This window comes from Drosophila suzukii, chromosome 2L (genome assembly GCF_043229965.1).
Source record: "Drosophila suzukii chromosome 2L, CBGP_Dsuzu_IsoJpt1.0, whole genome shotgun sequence".
In the NCBI taxonomy this organism is placed as follows: Eukaryota; Metazoa; Arthropoda; class Insecta; order Diptera; family Drosophilidae; genus Drosophila; species Drosophila suzukii.
In genome coordinates, this window is record NC_092080.1 from 11,690,374 (window position 1) to 11,713,227 (window position 22,854).

Genomic DNA, 22,854 nt, shown 5'->3' on the forward strand with positions numbered 1-22,854 from the left:
TTCGATCCATGGAGTCACCAATATCACGAAGAAATGCTTCGTGTCAATTTTCAACTTAAAAGCCACATTCTTCCTTTTACCAGATTTGTCCTCTTTCGATGGAATCATCGGACTTGACCTTTTAAAACAGGCAGGGGTGTCACTTTGTTTGGCCTCCGGTCAGCTCAAATGGGGCACGGAAGTAGAGAGCATCGACTTTCATACATGTCCCGATGTAAATTTTACTGAGGTGGACTGCTCAGATGCACCACCTTTGGTCAGAAAAGCATTTTTAAAAATGCTCAGCGACAGGAAAAAAACCTTCGCAGACCCCAATGAGGCCTTGTCCTACAACACGTCGGTGGTTGCCACCATCAGAACCATTGATGAGACGCCCATTTATGCCAAACTTTACCCATATCCAATGGGGGCAGCTGATTTTGTAAATGGCGAAATCCAAGATCTGCTTAAAAATGGCATCATCCAAAAGTCGAAATCCCCATACAATAACCCAATATGGGTTGTAGACAAAAAGGGCACCGACGAAACTGGCAGGCGAAAAATGCGTTTGGTATTGGATTTTCGCAAACTAAACGAGAAAACAATACCCGATCGATACCCCATGCCGAACATCTCGATGATATTAGGAAACTTAGGCAAGGCCAAGTATTTTACAACACTGGACTTGAAGTCCGGATATCATCAGATCACGCTGGCAGAATGCGACCGTGAAAAAACTTCCTTTTCCGTTAACGGAGGAAAGTACGAGTTTCGTAGAATGCCATTTGGATTAAAAAATGCAGCCAGCATTTTCCAAAGAACAATTGATGACATACTGCGAGAGCAGATTGGCAAATTTTGCTATGTCTATGTTGATGATGTTATCGTCTTTTCGGAGGACGAAAACTCCCACATCCGGCACGTGGATTGGGTTCTCAAGAGCCTACACGATGCAAATATGAGGGTATCAACAGAAAAGTCACGATTTTTCAAGAAAAGCGTCAGCTTTTTAGGGTTCATAGTCACCAATAACGGGGCTACCACAGACCCAGAGAAAATAAAAGCCATTCAGGAATTCCCAGAGCCTAAGAACATATTCGAGGTCAGGTCATTCCTTGGCTTGGCCAGCTATTATAGATGCTTCATAAAAGATTTTGCGTCCATAGCTCGGCCGATCACTGATATTTTGAAAGGGGAACTTGGAAGTGTCAGTAGACACAGATCCAGGAACATCCAGGTGCAGTTCAACGAGCCCCAACGGCAGGCTTTCCAAAAACTGCGTAACATTCTGGCTTCCGAGGATGTCATCCTCAGATACCCCGACTACCAAAAGGCGTTTGATCTAACGACGGATGCCTCAGCGTACGGCATTGGCGCAGTCCTATCCCAAGAAGGGAGACCCATAACAATGATCTCTAGGACCTTGAAGGACAGGGAAGTTAACTACGCTACCAATGAAAGGGAGCTATTAGCTATAGTTTGGGCACTGGCCAAATTACGCCACTATTTGTATGCAGTCAAAGATATAAATATCTTTACTGACCACCAACCGTTGACCTTCGCAGTGTCGGAATCTAATCCGAACGCGAAAATCAAGAGGTGGAAAGCCCGCATCGACGAGTCCGGCGCTAAAATTTTTTACAAACCCGGCAAAGATAACCTTGTTGCGGATGCCCTCTCAAGACAGCAACTTAACGTTGTGGAAGAGGAAGAGGCTTTTTCTAGCGCGGCCACAATTCACAGTGAGCTGTCGCTAACCTATACCATTGAAACCACGGACAAGCCTTTGAATTGCTTCCAGAACCAGATAACTCTGGAGGAGGCACGCTTTCCGTTAAAACGCAGCTTCGTCCTCTTTGGAAACAAGAGACGGCATGTGATTAACTTCTCCTGCAAAGAGTCATTACTTGATGAACTCGCAGATATAATCGTTCCTAAGGGTGTAAACGCCATTCATTGTGACTTGCCCACGCTGGCAATGATACAGGACGAATTGGTTCGGCAGTTTCCAGCCACCAAATTTTGGCATTGCAAAAACCGTGTAACGGATATTTTTGCAGTTCCTGAAAGACGGGAAATCCTCACCGTCGAGCACAACAGGGCTCACAGATCGGCCCAAGAAAATGTTAAGCAGATACTCTCCGAGTACTACTTTCCAAAGATGGCCAAGCTAGCCACTGAGATTGTAGCAAACTGCAAAACATGTGCGAAAGCCAAGTACGATAGGCACCCAAAGAAGCATGAGTTAGGCGAGACTCCGATCCCCTCTCATGTGGGAGAACTGCTACATATCGACATCTTTTCCACAGACAAGAAATACTTCCTCACTTGCATCGACAAGTTTTCGAAGTTTGCAGTTGTGCAACATGTCCACTCTAGGACAATCGAGGATCTTAAACCGGCCATACTCCAAATCATGAACTTTTTCCCTAGGGCTAAAGTAGTCTATTGCGATAATGAACCTTCGTTAAACTCGCACACTATCTCAGCCATGCTTGACAACCATTTTGGCGTCAGCATTGCAAATGCCCCACCACTTCATAGCGTTTCAAACGGGCAAGTAGAGCGCTTTCACAGCACCCTCTTGGAGCTTGCTCGTTGCCTAAAAATCGACAAGAAGATAACCGATACTGTGGAAATTATTTTATTGGCAACCGCCAAATATAATAAATCAATTCACTCTGTCGTCGACAAACGGCCAGTCGACATCATGCAAAAGCATCCAAACGACCCACAGACGGACGTCCAGAATAAGATTGTTAGGGCGCAAAACACGCTCAGGGCTAGGGAAAATGCCTCCCGACAATGCAGAACATTCGAAGTCGGCGAGAAAGTTTTGGTTAAGTCGAACCGAAGGCTTGGCAATAAACTCACACCACTGTGTGAGGAAAAAGCTGTTGAAGCGGACCTGGGGACCACGGTCCTCATTAAGGGGAGGGTGGTCCACAAGGACAACATTAGATAATAATTCATTTTTTCTAACGTTTACACCTAGCCACTTGGCGTAAGTTTTCTTTTCCACAAGGAACAACATTAGATAATAATTCATTTTTTCTAATGTCTACCCCTAGCCACTTGGCATAAGTTTTTTTTTCCATATTTTCTCACCCCTATCCACTCGGTATAAGTTTTTGTTATAATTGTGCTTTTTTCTTTATGCTTTGGTGGTGGGCTACAATATTCTAAACAAACACTACAATACATCCAATATTACAGGTTCGCATTCGTATCCCTGTTAGTCCTGCTTACCGTAACATCGGGGCACGTCTCGGACTACTCGCAGGCCAAATATATTCCCATCATTGATGGTAGAATTTTAGTTTGGGAAGAATTCGCGTTCGTCACACACTCGGCGAATCTCTCAGAATATAGGCGCGTGGTGGAAGAAACAAATGGCATGATCAGCATGTTTCCCCAGTCACACATGCAGAAACTTTTGATTGTCGATGTTGCTCATCTGCGTGACCTGCTCGACTCGTTGAGCATCCACCACAGAGTAGCTAGGAGTTTGGATTTTCTAGGAGCGGCGTTAAAAGTAGTGGCGGGAACGCCAGATGCAGAGGATTTCGAAAAAATTAAATTTAATGAATTCCAGTTAATAAATGCAAACAATAGGCAGATAAACATCAATAGTAAAGTACAAGACCAAATTAATAATATTACTTCCACCGTCAACCAACTTCTGAGGTCAGCCAAGGGAACCCAAGTTGACACGGGGCATCTTTATGAGATGTTATTATCCCGAAATAGAATGATTAGTATGGAGCTGCAAAACTTATTGCTAGCGATTGCTTTAGCTAAGGCCAACATTGTGAGCCCTAGTATACTAGATCATGCAGACCTAGAAGATATATGGATAGAAGAGCCCACAGATACCCCCATCAAAGACCTATTGTCCGTTGCTTCCGTTAAAATATTACAGTCCGATAACCTTTTGTATTTTGTCATCAAATTTCCAATAATCAAATCATCCTGTATTAAAATCACTGTTTTTCCCGTGTCCCATCATGACACGATGCTCAGGCTGGAGGACAAAATAATAGCTGATTGCAATGGAGCAATTCATACGGTCAACAATTGCTCCACAACATCTGGAGCCACATTTTGCCAGCTGGCGGTAAGAAGGTCGTGCGCACAAGAGCTCCACGCTGGAGGCATAGCGCACTGTGACATCCAGCACAGCGATCTACATCCAATTACTCGCGTAGATGAAGGCATCATAATTGTAAACGATCGTCCGGCACGTGTGAGTGTAGATAATGGCACTTACATCCACATACGAGGCACGCATCTCATTACCTTTATTGAGAGTGCCGTGGTTAATGAAACCCGATATGTCAATAATGACAGGGCCCAGAAGAGGGTCCCAGGAGTAGCCAGCTCGCCCTCCCTGAATATCACTATGGAGCACAACATCCTCAGTCTTCCATACCTTCACCGCTTGAGTGAACGTAATCTGGAACACATAAAGAGAGTCGGGGAGAATATCAACGACTATCATTCACATCAGATAGTACTGGTGGCAGCAGCAATATGTTGCGCGTTGATCTGCGTCGGTTTCACCTATCGGCGAGTCATCCAGGCCAGGAGAACTACGGCCCAAATAGCAGATATGATCGCCCAAATAGGGTCGGCCGAGGACGGCCTTAATTCTGAGGGGGGAGTAGTTAACTAAGTAAGTTAACCGGGCGACGGCAATGACCGATCGTCCGAAAGCTCGCTCCGGCCAAATTGCTGACACAGCGTCTGGCCGGAAGCCCGTGCATAGCCGGCAAGCACTACCCATTGGAGTGGCCGCTATGAGTCCCTTTTTATGTTAGCTTTAAGTTCAGTTCTCATTTTGATTTGAAAGAATAAAGAGCTAACGCTCACGAATTGAAACTCCGGCCATCGCCGTATTTGATTTATTGAAATTACACCCAGTCTGAGTCTCTAGGCCAGCGGGCTAAAAGAGGGCAGTTACCCTCTCAACCTAATCGTCATATATTTACTGTTGATGACGCAGGCCAACCGGCCGACTACAACACACACAGCGGCTGATATTACCAGCTACAACTACGGTCAACCGACCTCCTGCTACAGACGTTCTGCCAGCCAGCTTCACCCCCTCTACAGACGGACGGCCAGCCGGCACACGGATTAATTAATTATTTAATTTACACGTTCCTTTGATATCTTCACAATGTCTGCTATCTCGCTTAACTTCATTTTACGGTCGTTCAAAATTATTTTATGGATTTTTTTGATGTTTTCGTCGGTAACAGCCTCTTTTGGGCGTCCACTGCGTTCACCGTCTTCAGTGCTCATTTCACCACGTTTAAACTTAGCATACCAATCAATGATGGTTGATTTTCCTGGTGCAGACCCCGGAAACTCTTCATCAAGCCACGCTTTTGCTTCAACTGTATTTTTTCCTTTCAAAAAGCAATACTTTATTAACACACGAAATTCTTTTTTTTCCATCTTTTCAACAATAACAAAAGTAGCTTCACTCAAATCACTATAACTCCCGAACTAATTGTCCGATTGCTGTCAAATTTCGACACGTATCGTTTGAAGGTTGGTACTGAATGAAAATCATATGGAAAAAAATCTAGTAACGCCGTCTATGGGTCAGACCGGGGACTTTTCATCCGGCGAATAAAGTGTACAGCTGTGTTTCTAATTTTATTATTTCATTGTTAAAAAAGGAAAAACAAATATATGAGAAAATATTCGAATTCTTTACAACCGTACAAAAACATAAACAATTTTAATAGTTTCTAAATAGTACATTTGAAAAACATTTCAAACCATATATGTTTCGTATCAAGCGTTCCCAAAGTAAGGTCAGCCGACTTCGGAAGTCGTAGGACATTTTCGGCTCGCCGCCTGGCATTTAGATTCGTCGCGAAACGGTCACACTGTGGCACTGCTTAAACATAAAGTGTGAAAATTTGTGGAAATATTGCTACTAGTACAGCGATCTAATCGATTCGGGAGCAAAAACCAGCCCCCGCAGCAAAGCGCCCGCGTGTTTCACCTGATCCGAGGATGCAGAGATCCACAGAGCGGATACGGCGGCTCAAGAAGCTGAAGAGCGTTACGGCAACGCAGGATGGTGGTGGCGGCGGTGGAGGAGGCGATGGAGCGGCGACGGCGGAAAACCGGACATCCGAGTCGTCGGACACAAACGGCGGAGCTGCTAGCGGATCGGGCGGCAAGGAACCCGGCTCCCTCAATCTGGACATCTTCAAGCACTTTGACAAATCCGGACGAAGCGAATTGTACGTGTGTGGTTCCACGCTCAGACACCGATACAAACGCAGCCAGAGATATACATATATGCAAACGCGCACACACACTCGCAGTACAGTGGCTGCCATCAGTCTGTGTCCTGCTGCTGGATATTCGCGCGCGCTCTTGTGTCGACTGTTTGGACCCACTGTGTGTTCTTCCATATCATCTAGCTAAATTAAACGTTTACTTCTAGCCTGAAGTACCTCAAGCAGGAGCTGCAGGATGCGACGGATTCGCCCGTCTACGACCAGAACGGGGAGTTTAAGCAGGGCATCTCCCATGCCATCTACCAGCTCCTTTGGCAGGCCCTGCGCCACACCCACAAGAAGGACCTGGTGCTCCATCTGCTCCTGGAAGTCGTGGTGAGTGGGAAAACTTTATAGGGCTCCTTATGTCTTTCTAAAAGATATGAAGAACATTACTTTGTTAGCTGTATATGTTGACTATAATATTTTAAATTGATTGATTAATTCTGAAAGTAATATTTAAAACCTCAACCTTAGAGGGTGATAATAAGTCCAATGTATACCTTTTTCTCAGGCCCTCCATGCGGACTTTCCCAGCCTTATAGTGGACGTAATAAACATTCTGGACAGCGAAACCTCTCTCATTACCGATGACTTTCAAGAGGTGCGACATGCCTTCGTGCAACTGGTCAAGGACTTGGACAAGGTGGTTCCAGAAAGTCTGTTAAAGGAGCGATTGGAAATCGATACGCTGCAGGAGGCGGGAATTGTCAAGAACAAGAGTTTCTACTCTAAGTTCATCAAGGTCAAAACCAAGTTGTAGTATGTATTATAACAGTAATTTTTGGTTGATTTATTATGTAATTTTTCCTTACCATTTTTAAGCTACAAGCAGCGTCGTTTTAACCTTTTCCGTGAGGAGAGCGAAGGCTTTGCCAAGCTTATTACAGAGCTGAATCAAGAATTTGATGAGAACACCACGCCAGAGAGCATTATGGACATCATTAAATCCCTTATAGGTAATACATTTGCTTTTACATATTGGGTCTAAGTAATAGCAATCGATAGTAATCGGGCCACAAAGATAATAGGGCTCCTAGAATGTTGTATATATGTTGATTAAATCCCTTTCATAGGCTGCTTCAACCTGGATCCCAATCGCGTTCTGGACATTATTATCGAGTCATTTGAGACTCGGCCTGATCGCTGGAACTTGTTTATTCCCCTACTGCGCAGCTATATGCCCACCGGTGCCATAATTTGCGAGGTCCTCGGATACAAGTTCTGCCACTTTAAGGACTCCCGCACGCCCCGCTCTTTATATCATGTTTGCGCCCTTTTGCTAAAGCACGGCGTCATTGCGCTGAACGATGTCTATGTGTGGTTGACTCCAAACGACGGTAGCATCAAGGCAGACTGGGAGGAGGAGTTGGCGGATGCCAGGGAAATGGTGCGCAAGCTCAACCTCATCCAAACCAATAAGAAGGAGGACGAAAAGGATCCCCCACCGCCACCCTCGGTTAAGAAATTTAATGAGGTATAGATAGTAAAAAGGTACTAAAAGGGGCGACACTAATAACATGACCATTTTTATCCAGGAAAAATACAATGTCAATCAAAAGTTTGGTCTCTGCGAGGCTCTACTTAAAGTTGGTGACTGGGAGAACGCCTACAAGATCATCCAGAAGCTACCGGAGCAGGCTGTCGTACTTCAGGAACCCATTGCCCGCGCGATTGCTGATCTGATTCACCTTTCCGTGGAGAACGTGTACTATAAGAAGTGCTTTAAAGCACCTGCCGGAAGGAGACAGAGTCGAAATCGCTTGTACGACGATACCAAGTTGTTGGCCAAGATGCAGGCAAAGGAATTCAGCGATTTGCGGAAGTACACCTGGCCGATGGCTAATGTCTTGGGACCCGCCATGCACTACGATACAGTGCTGATGTACAAGTTAATACGTATTATGCGGAAATTAGTAGTGGAGATGGGCGTGGATAGCTTGAATGGACCACCTCCAAATTCGGAGGCGGAGCAGCATTACTATGACATTATGAGCTCGCTGGATGCCTGCATTCTACCCTCTCTTCTCTACCTGGACAACAACTGCTCGATGTCCGAGGAGATTTGGGCAGTGCTCAAGTATTTCCCGTACCATTTCCGTTATAGCTTGTATGCACGTTGGAAGAACGATAGCTACCAGCTGCATCCGAATTTGATTAGGCGGTGTGGATTGGCTCAGCGGGATATCAAGGCGCTGATGAAGCGAGTGAGCAAGGAGAACGTTAAACAGCTGGGTCGCCTGGTTGGCAAGTACAGCCATTGTGCTCCAGGACTGCTGTTCGATTATGTGAGTCTAATATAAGCTATTTTGTCAATGGCTTTTTTCTTAATTTCCATTTCCATTGCAACAGATCCTATTGCAAATACAAATCTATGACAATCTCATTGGGCCCGTCTGTGACATGCTCAAGTATCTTACTGCCCTCTCCTTTGACTGTCTGGGCTACTGTATCATCGAGTCCCTGACGTTAACGGGTCGTCTCAGGTTCAAGGATGATGGCACGTCTTTATCCTTGTGGCTTCAAAGCTTGGCCTCCTTCTGCGGCACCATTTACAAGAAGTACAGCATCGAGCTGAGTGGATTGCTGCAGTATGTGGCTAATCAGCTGAAATCACAGAAGAGCCTGGACCTACTCATTTTGCGAGAGATCGTACACAAGATGGCTGGCGTGGAATCTTGTGAGGAGATGACCAATGATCAGTTGCAGGCCATGTGTGGTGGCGAACAGCTCAGGGGAGAGGTAAATATCTTATATAATTTTAAATACTATATCTTAACGAGTTTCTTTCTTATTACAGGCTGGTTACTTTAGCCAAGTTAGGAATACGAAAAAGTCGTCTAATCGCTTGAAGGAGGCATTGGCCAACAATGATCTCGCTGTGGCCATTTGCCTATTGATGGCCCAGCAAAAGCACTGCGTGATCTATCGCGAGACGGCGGCGCACAGTCATTTAAAGTTGGTGGGAAACCTCTACGATCAGTGCCAGGACACCCTTGTCCAGTTTGGTACCTTCCTAGGGTCCACTTATTCGGTTGATGAGTATGTGGAGCGGTTGCCCTCTATTATAACCATGCTGCGAGAGTACCACATCAATACAGATGTGGCTTTCTTCCTAGCCAGACCAATGTTCACTCATCAAATCAACGTAAGTCTGTGAAACCTAATTAAGGTTTGTATTTTTAAGCCTTAACCTTTTTACAGCAAAAATACGACCAACTGCGCAAGGCTGATCCGAACGCCAAGAAGCTGACCACGACCCAAAAGCTGCAAAAGTATTTGGAGGCCACGCAGCTAATCATGAACCCCATTGTGGAGTCCGTTCGACCACTGCACAGTGCCAAGGTGTGGGAGGACATTAGTCCGCAGTTCCTGGTAACCTTTTGGAGTCTGAGCATGTACGACCTGCATGTTCCGAACGACAGCTATCAGCGGGAGATTGGAAAGCTGAAACAGCTGGCACAGCAGGCGGCCGAGGGCAAGGACTCGAACCAATCTAAGAACAAGAAGGAACAGGAGCGGTACATCGCGCTAATGGAGAAGTTGAATGACGAGCGCAAGAAGCAGCACGAGCACGTGGACAAGATCTCGCAGCGGTTGCAGGAGCAGAAGGATAGTTGGTTCCTGCTTCGATCCGCCAAGTCGGCTAAGAATGACACAATCACGCAGTTCCTGCAGCTCTGCCTTTTCCCGCGTTGCACCTTCACTGCTCTGGATGCACTTTACTGCGCCAAGTTCGTGCACGCTATACACAACCTCAAGACTTCAAACTTTTCTACCTTGCTGTGCTACGATCGGGTAAATATTACTTAATATATATTTATATTTTACAATAACTCTATTTTATATTTTAGATCTTCTGCGACATCACCTATTCGGTTACTTCGTGCACGGAAGGAGAGGCCACGCGTTATGGTCGTTTCCTGTGCGCCATGCTAGAGACCGTGATGAGATGGCATGCGGATCAGGCTGTTTTTAACAAAGAGTGCGCCAACTATCCTGGTTTCGTGACCAAGTTCCGTGTGAGCAATCAGTTCTCAGAGGCTAACGATCACGTTGGTTACGAGAACTATCGCCATGTATGCCACAAGTGGCACTACAAGATCACCAAGGCTATAGTCTTTTGCTTGGACTCAAAGGACTTCATGCAGATCCGAAATGCACTTATTATCCTGATGCGAATCCTGCCTCACTATCCGGTTCTTGCCAAGCTGGCTCAAATCATCGAGCGTAAGGTGGACAAGGTGCGCGAGGAGGAGAAAACAAAACGGCCGGATCTGTATGCCATTGCCTCTAGCTACATTGGTCAGCTAAAGCTGAAGACTCCCCACATGCTGAAGGAGAGCGATTTCCACCAGATGGCCGAGAGGTCCAGCAAGGAGTCGCCAGCCAGTGCTGGTGCACCTAGCACTCCCATCAAGGTGGAGAAATTATCGCCCACATCGCCACCGCTGCTTGCACAAGCAACGAAGGGGACCAGCGGAGCTGCTCCCTTTTATAGCAACGAACAGAAGTCTGGCACCAAGGAGCCAGAGGCGAAAGCAGGTAAGAAAAAATAATTTAATTTACGAAAATTATTTAAGCAAACTAATTATTAAATCAATATTTTTGTTAGCTCCCCTCCGCGATTCGAAGAGCATAAAAAGCGAGGGCAACAGCGTCAGTTTGGTGTCTACAACGACATCAGCGGCTTCCAATAACGATCGTGAGAGCAAGCAACGTGATTTGCCTGCGCCACGGGAATCCCAATCCCGCAGCAAGGACGAGCAGCTAGAGCAGACAAACAACGGTAGCAATGGCAGCAGACAGAGTGAAAGCCGCAATCGGGATGTGGAGCGAGAAAGGCAGGATCAGCACGAGCTGCGTCACGCCAGCATAAGTAGTCATCGCAGCTCCAGGGATACGGTGAGGGTCAAGGAGCGAACAGAAGCCGAGCAGCATCAGCGGTCGCGGGAGCGCTCCCAGCGTCTGGACGAGTTGGAAGCACAGCAGCGAAAGCGCGAGAAGACATCGCGCCGCGGCGGTGAGGAGCGCAATCGGCACGGAGATGGCGTCGAGACGGTGGATCTGGTTGGCAACACCGATAATCGCCACTATGAGGAGTTTGAGGGACGTATGAGAGATCTCAGCTCCGTATCCAACGAAAGCAACGGTTCAATGCAGCATCGGCAACGTAGCCATGAGACCATTGAATACGAAAAAGGTTCGAAGCTTATCTGCTTAATAGGGCACTTCATATGTAACCATTCATTTTAGTAGATTCAAAGCGTCGCAAATTGGAATCGTCAACCAGCAGTTCAAAGGTTAGTAGCATATGGTTGCAGACATAAGTACGCTAAGACAACAACAATATAAAACAACACTACGATGACGATCAAATCTGGAGGGCAAATACACGAAGTTCTGATTGAGCCAGGGAGACATAAACCGATTTGCAACACCAACTTCTACTCTGCGACTCCAAAATCAACCAACCAACAACGAACCCACCACCCTAAAAAATATCAAAACTTATATACTGATGCGGTGGACTTCGTTCTCATCTGAAATATTCCTTAGTTCTAAGTATCAAATTTAGTACACTTTGGGGTGTTATTATTAAGATTAGATATAAGCAAAAAGTGAAACTTTTTAGACCAATGTGACAGGATCATCTTTAAAAAGAAAAACAATTTTTTTTATTTAAACTTGTTAATTAATTGTAATAGGCTAAGAGTAGTTTTTTAATTAACGGACCGAACTGAAGTATTGGGACCATGAAGACGACAATCGCTGGAAGCGCCGAGGATAATCGATCGAGGAAGAAGTTTACGACATAGGAATTATTGAAAAACCCCCCTTGAGATTAAAGGAAGAAGAAATCAGCGGCGTTTTTATTCTGGATGCTGTCACTGAATCTACAAAGGAAAAAAATGACGGCAAATCATCAAGCGACATCATCAATAACTACAATTGCCATACGTAACAACAAAAGTCTTTAATATATTGTGAAATTTTCCACAAATGTAATGAAGTATATATATGGCGAAAAACCTAACAAAAATAATGGAATTCCGGAATAATGTACTTATATTATCATCACTTTGCTATCTTCTGATGGTCAAACAGTTAAACTCGAAAAGCGAAACGATCCAAAATCGGAACAAAATCTACAAATCTTTCGAACTGGAAGTTAACCTTTTTTGGAGCCTTTAGAAGACGAACATCTGCAGTAAAAATTTCATCTGGATTTAATAGCAGCGTTTAACATACTGGAGTGACTTAGAACAAATACTGGATAAACTTATAGTTTTACACTTGGAATCATTAAACTGAAGTGCCATGGAACAAATAATGGATAACTTTATACTTTTATATTCCGAATCATCAACAACAATATTCACGGATGCGTTTGACAACTGAAAACATGAATTATCAACATTAACAATTGGACAACCTATACTTTTATATTCCGAATCATCAATAATAATGTGTACGGATCCGATTGACAACTGTAAAAATTAACTATCAACATTGTTATAAGACGACAGTGCCATCTAAATATCCTAACGTGGAACACTTGCTGCCAAACTTCGTTAATAATACTCCAACATCGGCTATGCTGGCATCCCCAAAATCCGGACGAAACCCAATGGATCTTCGACACCTCCGCGACTCTGATTACCTACCTGCCGTTACCTGTGCAGCCCAGTTTAGTTGTTAATACGTTGATGTTGAGACTGCGCACTGGTAAGTGAAGGGCGCGTGGTGGGGCCGACGGATTTAAAAAACCATATTAGACATAGGACAATAAACGGACTCGGGCAACACCGATACAGTTGTATAGTAACAGAAACCGATTCTGTTCCAGTTTTAAGTAGATAGACCAACATTTTGTAAAGTTTTAGCGGAGGCAAGAATTTCAATATGTTTTTACAACCATTAATCCTGTGCCGTTGCAGAAGGTGGAGGAACTGGTGGACAGCGTGAAGAAGGCTCGCGGTCTCAAGACCAAGGAGCGTAATAAGGACAAACTGTCGGATGAGGAACGAGACGCTCGAAAGGATCGCAAGCTGGGGCGCAAGCGCGATCGCACCGAGGAGTCAAACAGCAACGAACATAAGCGTCGGCGCGAAGGTGAGGCAAGAATCATTTACCGGATGTTCAAGACTTTCAAGAACGAACATTTTTTAGCACAAAACGGTGAAGAAGAAATACGGGACAGAGAGCGGCATAGGGTGAGTTAACGTCGAATTTCTGGTAAATTGAAGCAACAAATCAGGTTGTAGTGGTGCAGCAGAGGTTGCTGCACCGTTTACAATCTGTTTTGAATTTCTAAGCTCGAGCATAACTAAAATATGTATTATTCTATAGGAAAAGTCACCGCGGGAGCGTTCACATGAAAAATTCGATAGAGAACGAGGCGGTGGCAGCAGTTCGCGGGGCGAGGACCGACAGTACATCAGCAAATCGACTCGCTCCAGAGTTAACTACTAAAAACAGTCGGGGATGTTGCTCCCCCGTTCTGTGCATTGTGGAGCGCATTTTGTTTAATTTTTAAAGAGTTTTGAATAGCTTGTCCATCAAGAGAAATTATGTAACAAAGAGCGAAATAATTTTGAAACGTTTACAATTTTTTAGTGACTATTTTAAAAAGAGAAATCCAAACAATTACATTGTAAAAATTACTAAACTTTTGTGTTCATTTAATGGGACTTGTAAGAGCCTTCAAATTTAATTATTGATTCCATTCCCCAAGATATAAATAAATTGTGTTAGAATATTGATCTTATGTCCATAATAAAGTTGTATATTTGCCATCAGATTAAGATATAAAACGCGAGTTTTTTTCATTCACCACACCAAAGCCAACTAAAAATGCCATATTTATATTTCGAATCAAATTTTATTCAATTTAAATTATTTTTTACAAATAACAGTTGAACTTGAGGTTTAATCTCGATTTAAAACACGCAGATCCGATATCTAAACAAGCTTGCCACTAACGTTTATTATAACTTTTTCCATTAAATTTTTAAATGTTTTTTATTTTTCTTTTACTTTGAAAGTGTTCCTGAGGTCTTTTTTTAGGTAGGTACCGTTGTTGGTGTTGTTGATGCGTTTCCACAGTGATGAGAGAACTAGTTGAATTGTTTATATTGGATTTTTATTTAATAAAATATTAACAATTCGGGGCTGTGGCCCATGTTTACTTGGTTAGTTTTAGTTGTTTGCTTTTGGCGCCTAAAATTGGACTTTGACTTTAACAAAAGTAAAGCACATAAATAATAAAATAATATCGAAAATTGATTTAGTTCTGTGGATCCTCCGGCGCTGGCAGCTTCTCCCAGGTGGGCTCAACGCCCCAGATCTCGCGGGCGTACTCGGCGATGGTACGATCCGACGAGAACTTGCCGCTGGACGCGATGTTGTTGATGGACATCTCCAGCCACTTGGCTTGGTTCTGGAATTGAAACGATAGAAAGTGGTTTTAGATAAAGAAACTTAAGAATGCTCTTGTTTTCGGGAACTACTTGAGCTTGTAAATTCTTTTTTAAATTTAGATCACACCCCTTTATTTACCACTTTATTTAAATATTAAAATATAGAATATTTAAAAGAAAAAATATAAAGAATTTAAAATTAAAAAAAAAATTTGGTAATACTTCTCACATATAACTAGATCCCTTGAACCCCATTATTAAATTAAGGACCCTCTTACCTGGTAGGTCTTGGATACCAGATCCTGGGCCTTGATGTACGCATCGTAGTCGGCCAGCAAGTAGTAGTGGTCGTACTTAAGCAGAATGTCGGCAATGTTCTTGAACTCGTTGGGGTTGCCGGGGCTGAAGAAGCCACCCTGGATCTGGTCGATGACCTGCTTGACCTCCGGGTTGGTGTTGTAGTAGTCATAGGCATTGTAGCCCTTCTTCTTGAGGGCCTCCACCTCATCGACGGTCATGCCGAAGATGAAGATGTTGTCCAGACCCATCTCTTCGGCCATTTCCACGTTGGCACCGTCCAAAGTGCCGATGGTCAGGGCTCCGTTAAGCTGGAACTTCATGTTGCCGGTACCAGAGGCCTCTGTGCCGGCGGTGGAGATCTGCTCGGACAGATCGGCGGCGGGCATGATCTTCTCGGCCAGAGTCACACGGTAGTTCTCCAGGAAGATAACCTTCAGCTTATCGCCCACAATGGGATCGTTGTTCACCACATTGCCCACGGCGCAGATGAGCTTGATGATCTGCTTGGCCACATAGTAGCCGGGAGCAGCCTTGCCTCCGATCATGATTGTCCTCGGGGTGAAGTTGGCGGTGGGATCCTTCTTGATCCTGTTGTACAGGGTGATGATGTGCAGGCAGTTAAGCAGCTGGCGCTTGTACTCGTGGATACGCTTCACCTGGATGTCGAACATGGACGAGGGGTTGACCTTGACGCCATAGTCCTTCTCCAGAATGGCGGCCAACTTGAGCTTGTTCTCCTGCTTGACACGGGCCACATTGCGCTGGAAGTTCGGGTCCTTGGCCCACTTCTTCAGGGCAACCAGTTGGTCTAGATGCACTGGCCACTCGTCACCGATCTTCTCGGCAATCAGATCGGAGAGACCGGGATTGCAGAGCAGCAACCAACGACGCGGGGTGATACCGTTCGTCTTGTTCTGGAACTTCTTGGGATCCATTTCGTAGAAGTCATGGAACAGCGAGTCCTTCAGGATCTGCGAGTGGATGGCAGCCACACCGTTGACGGCATGGGAGCCCACAATGGACAGATGGGCCATGTTGATGCGCTTCTCGCCATCCTCCTCCACCATCGACATGCGACGCATGCGGTCCAGATCGTCGGGGAACTTCTTCTTCACATTCTCCATGTGCAGGAAGTTGATGTGATAGATGATCTGCAGATGACGTGGCAGGATCGACTCCAGCAGGGATACGGGCCAGCGCTCCAAGGCCTCTGGCAGCACGGTGTGGTTGGTGTACGCACAGGTCCTCGTGGTGATGTCCCATGCCTTCTCCCAAGTGAGGTGCTCCTCATCAACCAGGATGCGCATCAGCTCGGGGATGGCCAGCGATGGATGGGTATCGTTCAGCTGGATGGCCACCTTGTCTGGGAAGTGATCGAAGGTGTTACGAACCGCCTCCCGGGATCCGAATTTCGAGGCCTTGTAACGGCGGATGATATCCTGCAGCGTGGCGGCGCACATGAAGTACTCCTGCTTGAGACGCAGCTCCTTGCCCTCGAAGAAGTTGTCATTGGGGTACAGGACACGGGAGATGTTCTCAGCCAGATTACGGTCCAGCACGGCCTGGATGTAGTCACCATCGTTGACTGGAGATGGATAAAGAAAGGTTTATTGTAGCTTACGTATATAGGGTACATATCGAATGGATACTTACAGAACTTCAGGTTAAAGTCAATGGGCGACTTGGCGGACCACAGACGCAGCGTGTTCACGTGGTTGTTGTTGTATCCGGGAATCGGGTTGTCGTAGGGCATGGCAAACACCCTCTGGGTATCAACCCACTTCTTTCCCTCGGGCGTGTCGATCACACGGCCATAGAAGTTGATCGGCAGCATGAATTCGGGACGGGCCTTCTCCCAGGGGTTGCCATAACGCAGCCAATCATCGGGCTCCTCCACCTGCTCACCGTTCTTGATCTTCTGGGCGAAGATACCGTACTCATAACGGATGCCGTAGCCGTAGGCGGCCAGGCCCAGAGTTGCCATCGAGTCCAAGAAACAGGCGGCCAGACGACCCAGACCACCGTTACCCAGACCGGCGTCCTCCTCCATCTCCTCCAGATTCTCAATGTCCAGACCCAGCTGGTACATGGCCTCCTCGCACTCGCTCTGGATGCCCAAGTTGATCATGGTGTTGGTCAGGGAGCGACCCATGTAGTACTCCAGCGACAGGTAGTAGACGCGCTAAAAAGATAGAGGGGATATCATTAGTTAATTGGTTTACAATACAGTTTATTGGCAGTTAAATGAACGACTTAAGTTACAAAACGGAATTTTTAGCATGAGTCATGAAATTTATTAATATAGAATATTAAAAGAGTTTTGACATGGTAGTTTTTTGATAATTTGAAAAGTCATATTTTATACCTAATGCAATGTATCTTACATTTCAACATAAATTGGGATATTCGCAATCAATTTGTTTTACTATATTTCGAAATAGATAAAATCCTAAACTTAAAAAGTTAAGTAGGTTAAAGAGCAGAATAAAGCAGTGAAGAGCAATAATCGGAGCGCCTAAGAGAGTGGGATTATTAAACTAATTTAAAAACCAGTTTGGTCGTGAATTTCCGTAATGATCAGCCAAGTGCAAGGTCCCAACATTCCAGGCTCAACTGTACAGTGCATATTTCATCAAAGTCCTGATAAGATGGGCGCCAAGACCTAGTTATGTTTGGCCAGAAGGTCACCCAGCTCTCATTTTACGGTTCCCAACGGCATAACACCTTATCAGCGAAAAAATCAGCCGGTAATTTCAGGGCAAACCAAATGGAAAACTATAAATAGAGGAAGGCATTCACAATCACCGGATCGATTCAGTTCAAATCTATCGATCGATGTTACGAGGGCATTTATTGGGTTAATGGCAACAGCACGGCTATCAATAGATGGCAGGCTGCACTTTGCATGCTGGGCAAACATCATGGCAAAGCATGAATCTATATAACTCGGAATCGGGACCGGTATTATTATCAATGCCCAATGCTCACCTAATCATCGATCGATCACGGATCACCAATCACTATTGACGACAACATCGCTGACAGTGTCGCCAGTTAATAGCTAATGGCTTCCATGGTATGCTAATCCTGTTTCTTATCAGTCTACCTATGTAATCTATGCCCTAAAACGCATACCTCTGGCGCATGGTGATTTCAGATGTCTGATGCTACGGGATCGGGCAACAAAACTATAGCTAATTAGTGCGAAATGTTTGGGTAGCGTGTTTCTATGTGCATATTTGTAGGTGAAAGGGGTTATGGCGCCTATATAGAATCCGGGGATTTTCGATTAGGAATATTTTGCAACCTTTTTAACATATAAGATATTTTTACTAAGTAAGGTAATGGTGTAAATATGAACTGGTTTAAAGAAGATGTGTTAATTATTGCATGAAAATTAAATGTAATCTGATAAAAGGTAACATTGGTAATAATTAGATAGGGATATAGAATTATTAATGAAGGTAATGTAGGTTATGAATTATTCCTATGACTTTGAAATTTTGAAATGTGAGGTGTCACTTATTCATGAGATCATTTATGTAAGAAATAATATTACTTATTCTTAAGAGTTGATGAGGAAACATGGTGACAACATATGATATTTTCGAAATTTGTAGATTGCAAATATGATAATTACATAGATCTACAATGTACTCTTAAGGGTATAATTAAAATTCATTAGAAACCTTTTACGAATAATCTTCAAACGAATCAAGACGATAAGAATTGCGAAAATATCAAGATAATGAAATCGGGATTACCGAACATTGAAACCGATTCTAAGCATGACCTTTCCTCTGCACCCAAAAAAAATGTGAATAACCTATTTAGCTTATCTAATCGAAAATACGGAGCTCCACAACAAACCGTGAGTAATCTCTTAGATCCATAAAAAGCTTTCGAAGTCATTCAACTGCCGGTGGTGATATTTTTCCCATATATTCGGTGTGTAGGGTCTTTCAAATTCGTTGTAGCTAGTTCTACGGTCGAATTAGAGCCCAGACATATGTTTTTTGCGGCTTTGATAAAGAACGCCTCAACAACAACGATATTTGTTTGCATTTGTTGTTTATTGTTTTTTACCTATATGCAATAAATAAATGACAGATGTGCATAGGAAGTTGGAAATGCGATAGTTTTGCTACCCTGACATTGAACATTCATTGATCTGATAGCTAAACGCTTTTAATTGGGTTTCCATGTGGGTGATAAGTGAAACACTTTTTTCGATTTGGTAGGCCTGACTAGCCTGACTTGTGGAAAACTACAGGGAAGTAAATAACTCTTTTGTGTGGCTATCCACCCCGCTGAACTTTCTTCAATTTGCATAAATTGCCGCAGAATCCAATGGATGCCAAGTTGTCTTCAATTAACTCTAAGTACTGCGCTACGCATAACAACAGCTGTTAAGTATCCGTAAGATACAATCGACAACTAGCTAGATACATTTCTCTTTCTGTTCAGATGGTTGCGTGAGGTAATTGCATGTAGGGGGACAACTAAACAAAATCGGGCCTATAAAAGTTCCACAACCTGAACTAAAAGAAAATATATATATAGGTTTATATATGCGCACGAATAGCAACCGAAATTGTAGCCAAAATAAAAACTCACAGAGAAAAAAAAAATATAAATGGGGGAAATTTTCTTTGATATTTTTGTCAGTTGGTTGTTGTTAATAACCTTTGATTGACCTTGAAAATATGTGTGTCGCCGTCATGGCAGTTTCCACAAATTAGTTAAATTGAAAATATTTATCACCCAAAACTTTATATAGCTTGAACTTCTAGTGGTCGAGTCAATGGAAAATTAATAGATACATTTTTGGGGGGCTTATGGAAAGAAATTGAAAGTGATTTAAGCTGACATTCAGGCAAGGACAAACATGTTTAGCTGCCGATGCTAAGAAATTTGCAAATGAAAAGCTCACGCTTCGGGCACGTGTTTGGATATATATATATACATATTGTGTATCTGATGGATACAATGCTAAGTGCACACTTGCTATTACTAAAGCTGCATTTTCTGGGGTAATCGTTGAGAAAATTAGTGAGCCAAGGCCCTAGGGAATTTAATTTTTCAAAAACTCATAAACATGTTTGCATAGATATAGAAGTAGCTTAGCGACAGCTGCTTAATGAAGATCTATTTTTAAGGTTTGGTTGCTTCGGCAGCTGGCGGGGTGAAATTCTCGAATAGGAGCGGAAAATAAGGGGTGGTTGTTGCTAAATTCGCCGGCTTTTTTGTAGCACCTTTTGCAATTTGTTGCAGTGAAAGTGTCACACATTATTTTGGCGCATTTCTTGGCATTGATCCCATTTGCAGTCTTTGTTTTTTGGTTATTTCGCGGATAATTAAATGAAACGAAACAATTATGTAGTAGCAAAACAACGAAAGCGTGGGAAATGCAGGAAAAGCAGAAAGTGCAGAAATACAGTGAACGCTTGAAATACAAATCCGATTAATTAATGTGGATGAAGAAGTAACTACATCTTAATTTCCTAGAAATCCGAAATTTATTTTAGTTTACTGAAACCGAAATAGATTTTTTAAACGGGGAGTCAATAAGTCAATGACCTCAGAACATCAGTTCTCATGTTGAATAGAAAATTCTGTTTGAAAATATTGTCCTCTCAAAAATTCCAAGATGGAATAATATGATAAATATTGATTCTAATAAAACTTATCAGAGTTTTGAAGTATTTTATATAATAAATTATTTTGGAGAGCTTTAATAAAAAATTTGGGATTTCCTTCGGCCGGGGGTTCACTGTAAATTCGTTGGCCAAAGCGCATTGGGGAATAAATCGGCAGCGAAAAAAAAGAGAATGGAGCAGGCTGAAAAAATGTCGTAATAGCCAAAAAAAAAATTTAGAAAAATTATATATAAAGGAAATTTTTTAACTGTTTTGGAAGTCCCAAGGTAGGATAAATCCGATATAGTGAGCCGGAACTTTTACAAAGATAGGTTAGGTTGCCCTACCATTTTTTTTGGAAAATTCCATGGAGTAAAATCAATAAATGGGTGGACTGGTTAAGCCGACTTAAACTCACCTTGGGATCCTTCTCGTAGTAGTGCTGCTGTGTACGAATCCAACGGCCCACCATATTGTCCTTGACGGTGTTGGCCAGGGCGAAGTAGTAGTCCCTCAGGGTGGACACATTGCGATCCTTGACCAGGGTGTAATGCAGGTGCCGATTGAAGTTCTTCTTCACCTCGGTGACATTGCCCACCTCGGCGATACCGCGCACCGAGATCTGCTTGCGCCGATCGGCGTCCGATTGGGGCTTCGACATGGTGTCCTAGTTATATCCCTCTGATCAGGCCTCCTCTATGGTAGTTCTATATAGTTCGGTGATTCCGTTGCGTGGGTGCGCGTGTGTGTGGCGGAGACCCGTTTGCGTGTGCGACAGCGAAGTGGAGACGGAGACTATAGACACAACCCAGACCTGAACAGACGACCGTTCGCAGCAAAAACCGGAGCGATTCTCACTTTATACTTTCGTTATACTTTCCGGAGCTTTTTCCGCCAGAGCTTTCGCCGCTCAATTGGCGCTCATTCTTGGGCACTCTTGTAAACAACTCCCGACGCACAGTGGTTGGGTTTCGTTGCTATCGCTGATTACCATATATTAAGAATTTCAAAATGTTAAAAAAAACTATAATATCTATCCCCCAAACTTTATAATGTTTGCTCTTAACTCAGCATAACCTACAAATATATCGGAAGGACTTCTGACTAAAAAATTTAGCTTCTTTTGTAATTGTAACTTTCTATTAGTTATATTTAGAAACTTTATTTTATTGAACTTTAATTAAAAAATTTAAATTTACCTTTAGCCCGTTACTAGAATTATTTATATAAAAGTTACTGGTAATATAAAAATATTTATTTCTGATATACCTTTTTGCAACCTGATTTTAGAAACCGTTCCACTGTGCCTTGCTGACACAGCGGTTCTTATCTCGCCGCTGCATTGCTCTCACTTTACCTTAGCTTTAGTTAATATTTTGCATTGCATCGCCCCACTCTCCCTAACGCTCACTCGCTCTCACTCCCTCTCTCTATATTTCTTTTGCGCTCTTGCCCCAGTCACCTTGTGCGAAGGTCATACATGCGTATTTGTGTTATATTTTGTGTTTTTGTTTCATCTTGAGTCTGTATGCTTTTTGTTCTTGCTTAGCATCAGGCGAAGGAATGGGTGGGTGGCGCCCTCTGGAACGGGTTGGAGCTTTGAGAACAGACGTCTGTCAAAAGGGAGCTTTGTAAACAGCTGTTCAGTGGGGGGAGCAGTTTGGCGGGCTACTTTTTGGAGCTGCCAACTTGCCTCGAGTTTAAAATATTACAATCTAAAAGATAGTTTTGTATCTGAAAGATTGGTTTGTATTTTAAATGTAGGTACTTTTGTATCTCCAAGATACTTTTCAGTCTAAAAGATACTATTGTGTCGTAAAGAAATACTTTTTTAGTTTAAAAAATACTTTTAAAAAATGTTGACATAAAATCATTAAATAAGAATAATTAATTTTTTTGGATTGAATTTCCAAATTGATCATAAAAATCATTTGTTTTAATATTACAAAAGATTGTATCAGAACTTTAAATTAAACTCTTAAATTCTAGATTTCCATAAGTCTTTTAGGTTTATTTAATATATTTTTGAATTTGTTTTCTATAAGGACAAATAAATGTTGTTCTTTTCTCGACTTTATCAACAAATGCAAATCACAGGACAAAGGGCATCTGCAATTCCATCTGAAGAATTAAGTTATTCCATTTCTTGTTTATTACTTCCCATAATAGCACTACCATGTTCAACTACTTGGCAATGCATGCGGAAAA

General features: G+C 43.3%; 2 protein-coding genes across 4 annotated transcripts; one reads left to right on the forward strand and one right to left on the reverse strand.

The window, feature by feature from the left end:
- Positions 1 to 5,858: 5,858 nt before the first annotated feature.
- On the forward strand, positions 5,859 to 13,956 carry tho2 (THO complex subunit 2-like protein). 3 transcript variants are annotated; one of them, XM_036822796.3, is made up of 15 exons: positions 5,859 to 6,245; positions 6,452 to 6,620; positions 6,799 to 7,046; positions 7,110 to 7,243; positions 7,361 to 7,761; positions 7,823 to 8,572; positions 8,637 to 9,026; positions 9,085 to 9,432; positions 9,489 to 10,082; positions 10,139 to 10,829; positions 10,900 to 11,487; positions 11,541 to 11,587; positions 13,226 to 13,400; positions 13,458 to 13,523; positions 13,638 to 13,956. In XM_036822796.3, the coding sequence occupies exons 1-14, from the start codon at positions 6,013 to 6,015 to the stop codon at positions 13,508 to 13,510; spliced, it is 4,821 nt and encodes a 1,606-aa protein (XP_036678691.3). In that variant the 5' UTR covers positions 5,859 to 6,012; the 3' UTR covers positions 13,511 to 13,523; positions 13,638 to 13,956. The 3 variants fall into 3 exon arrangements, with proteins under 3 accessions (XP_036678691.3, XP_016942525.3, XP_016942530.3); XM_017087036.4 differs by having other exon boundaries at positions 13,458 to 13,501; XM_017087041.4 differs by having other exon boundaries at positions 11,544 to 11,587; positions 13,458 to 13,501.
- A 452-nt stretch (positions 13,957 to 14,408) lies between these two features.
- On the reverse strand, positions 14,409 to 21,493 carry Glyp (glycogen phosphorylase). Its single transcript, XM_017089631.4, has 4 exons — positions 21,065 to 21,493; positions 16,661 to 17,189; positions 14,986 to 16,592; positions 14,409 to 14,727 (listed from the first exon to the last, which is right to left on the reverse strand). Exons 1-4 carry the CDS (start codon positions 21,305 to 21,307, stop codon positions 14,575 to 14,577), a joined length of 2,532 nt encoding a protein of 843 aa, XP_016945120.1. The 5' UTR covers positions 21,308 to 21,493; the 3' UTR covers positions 14,409 to 14,574.
- Positions 21,494 to 22,854: the final 1,361 nt, after the last annotated feature.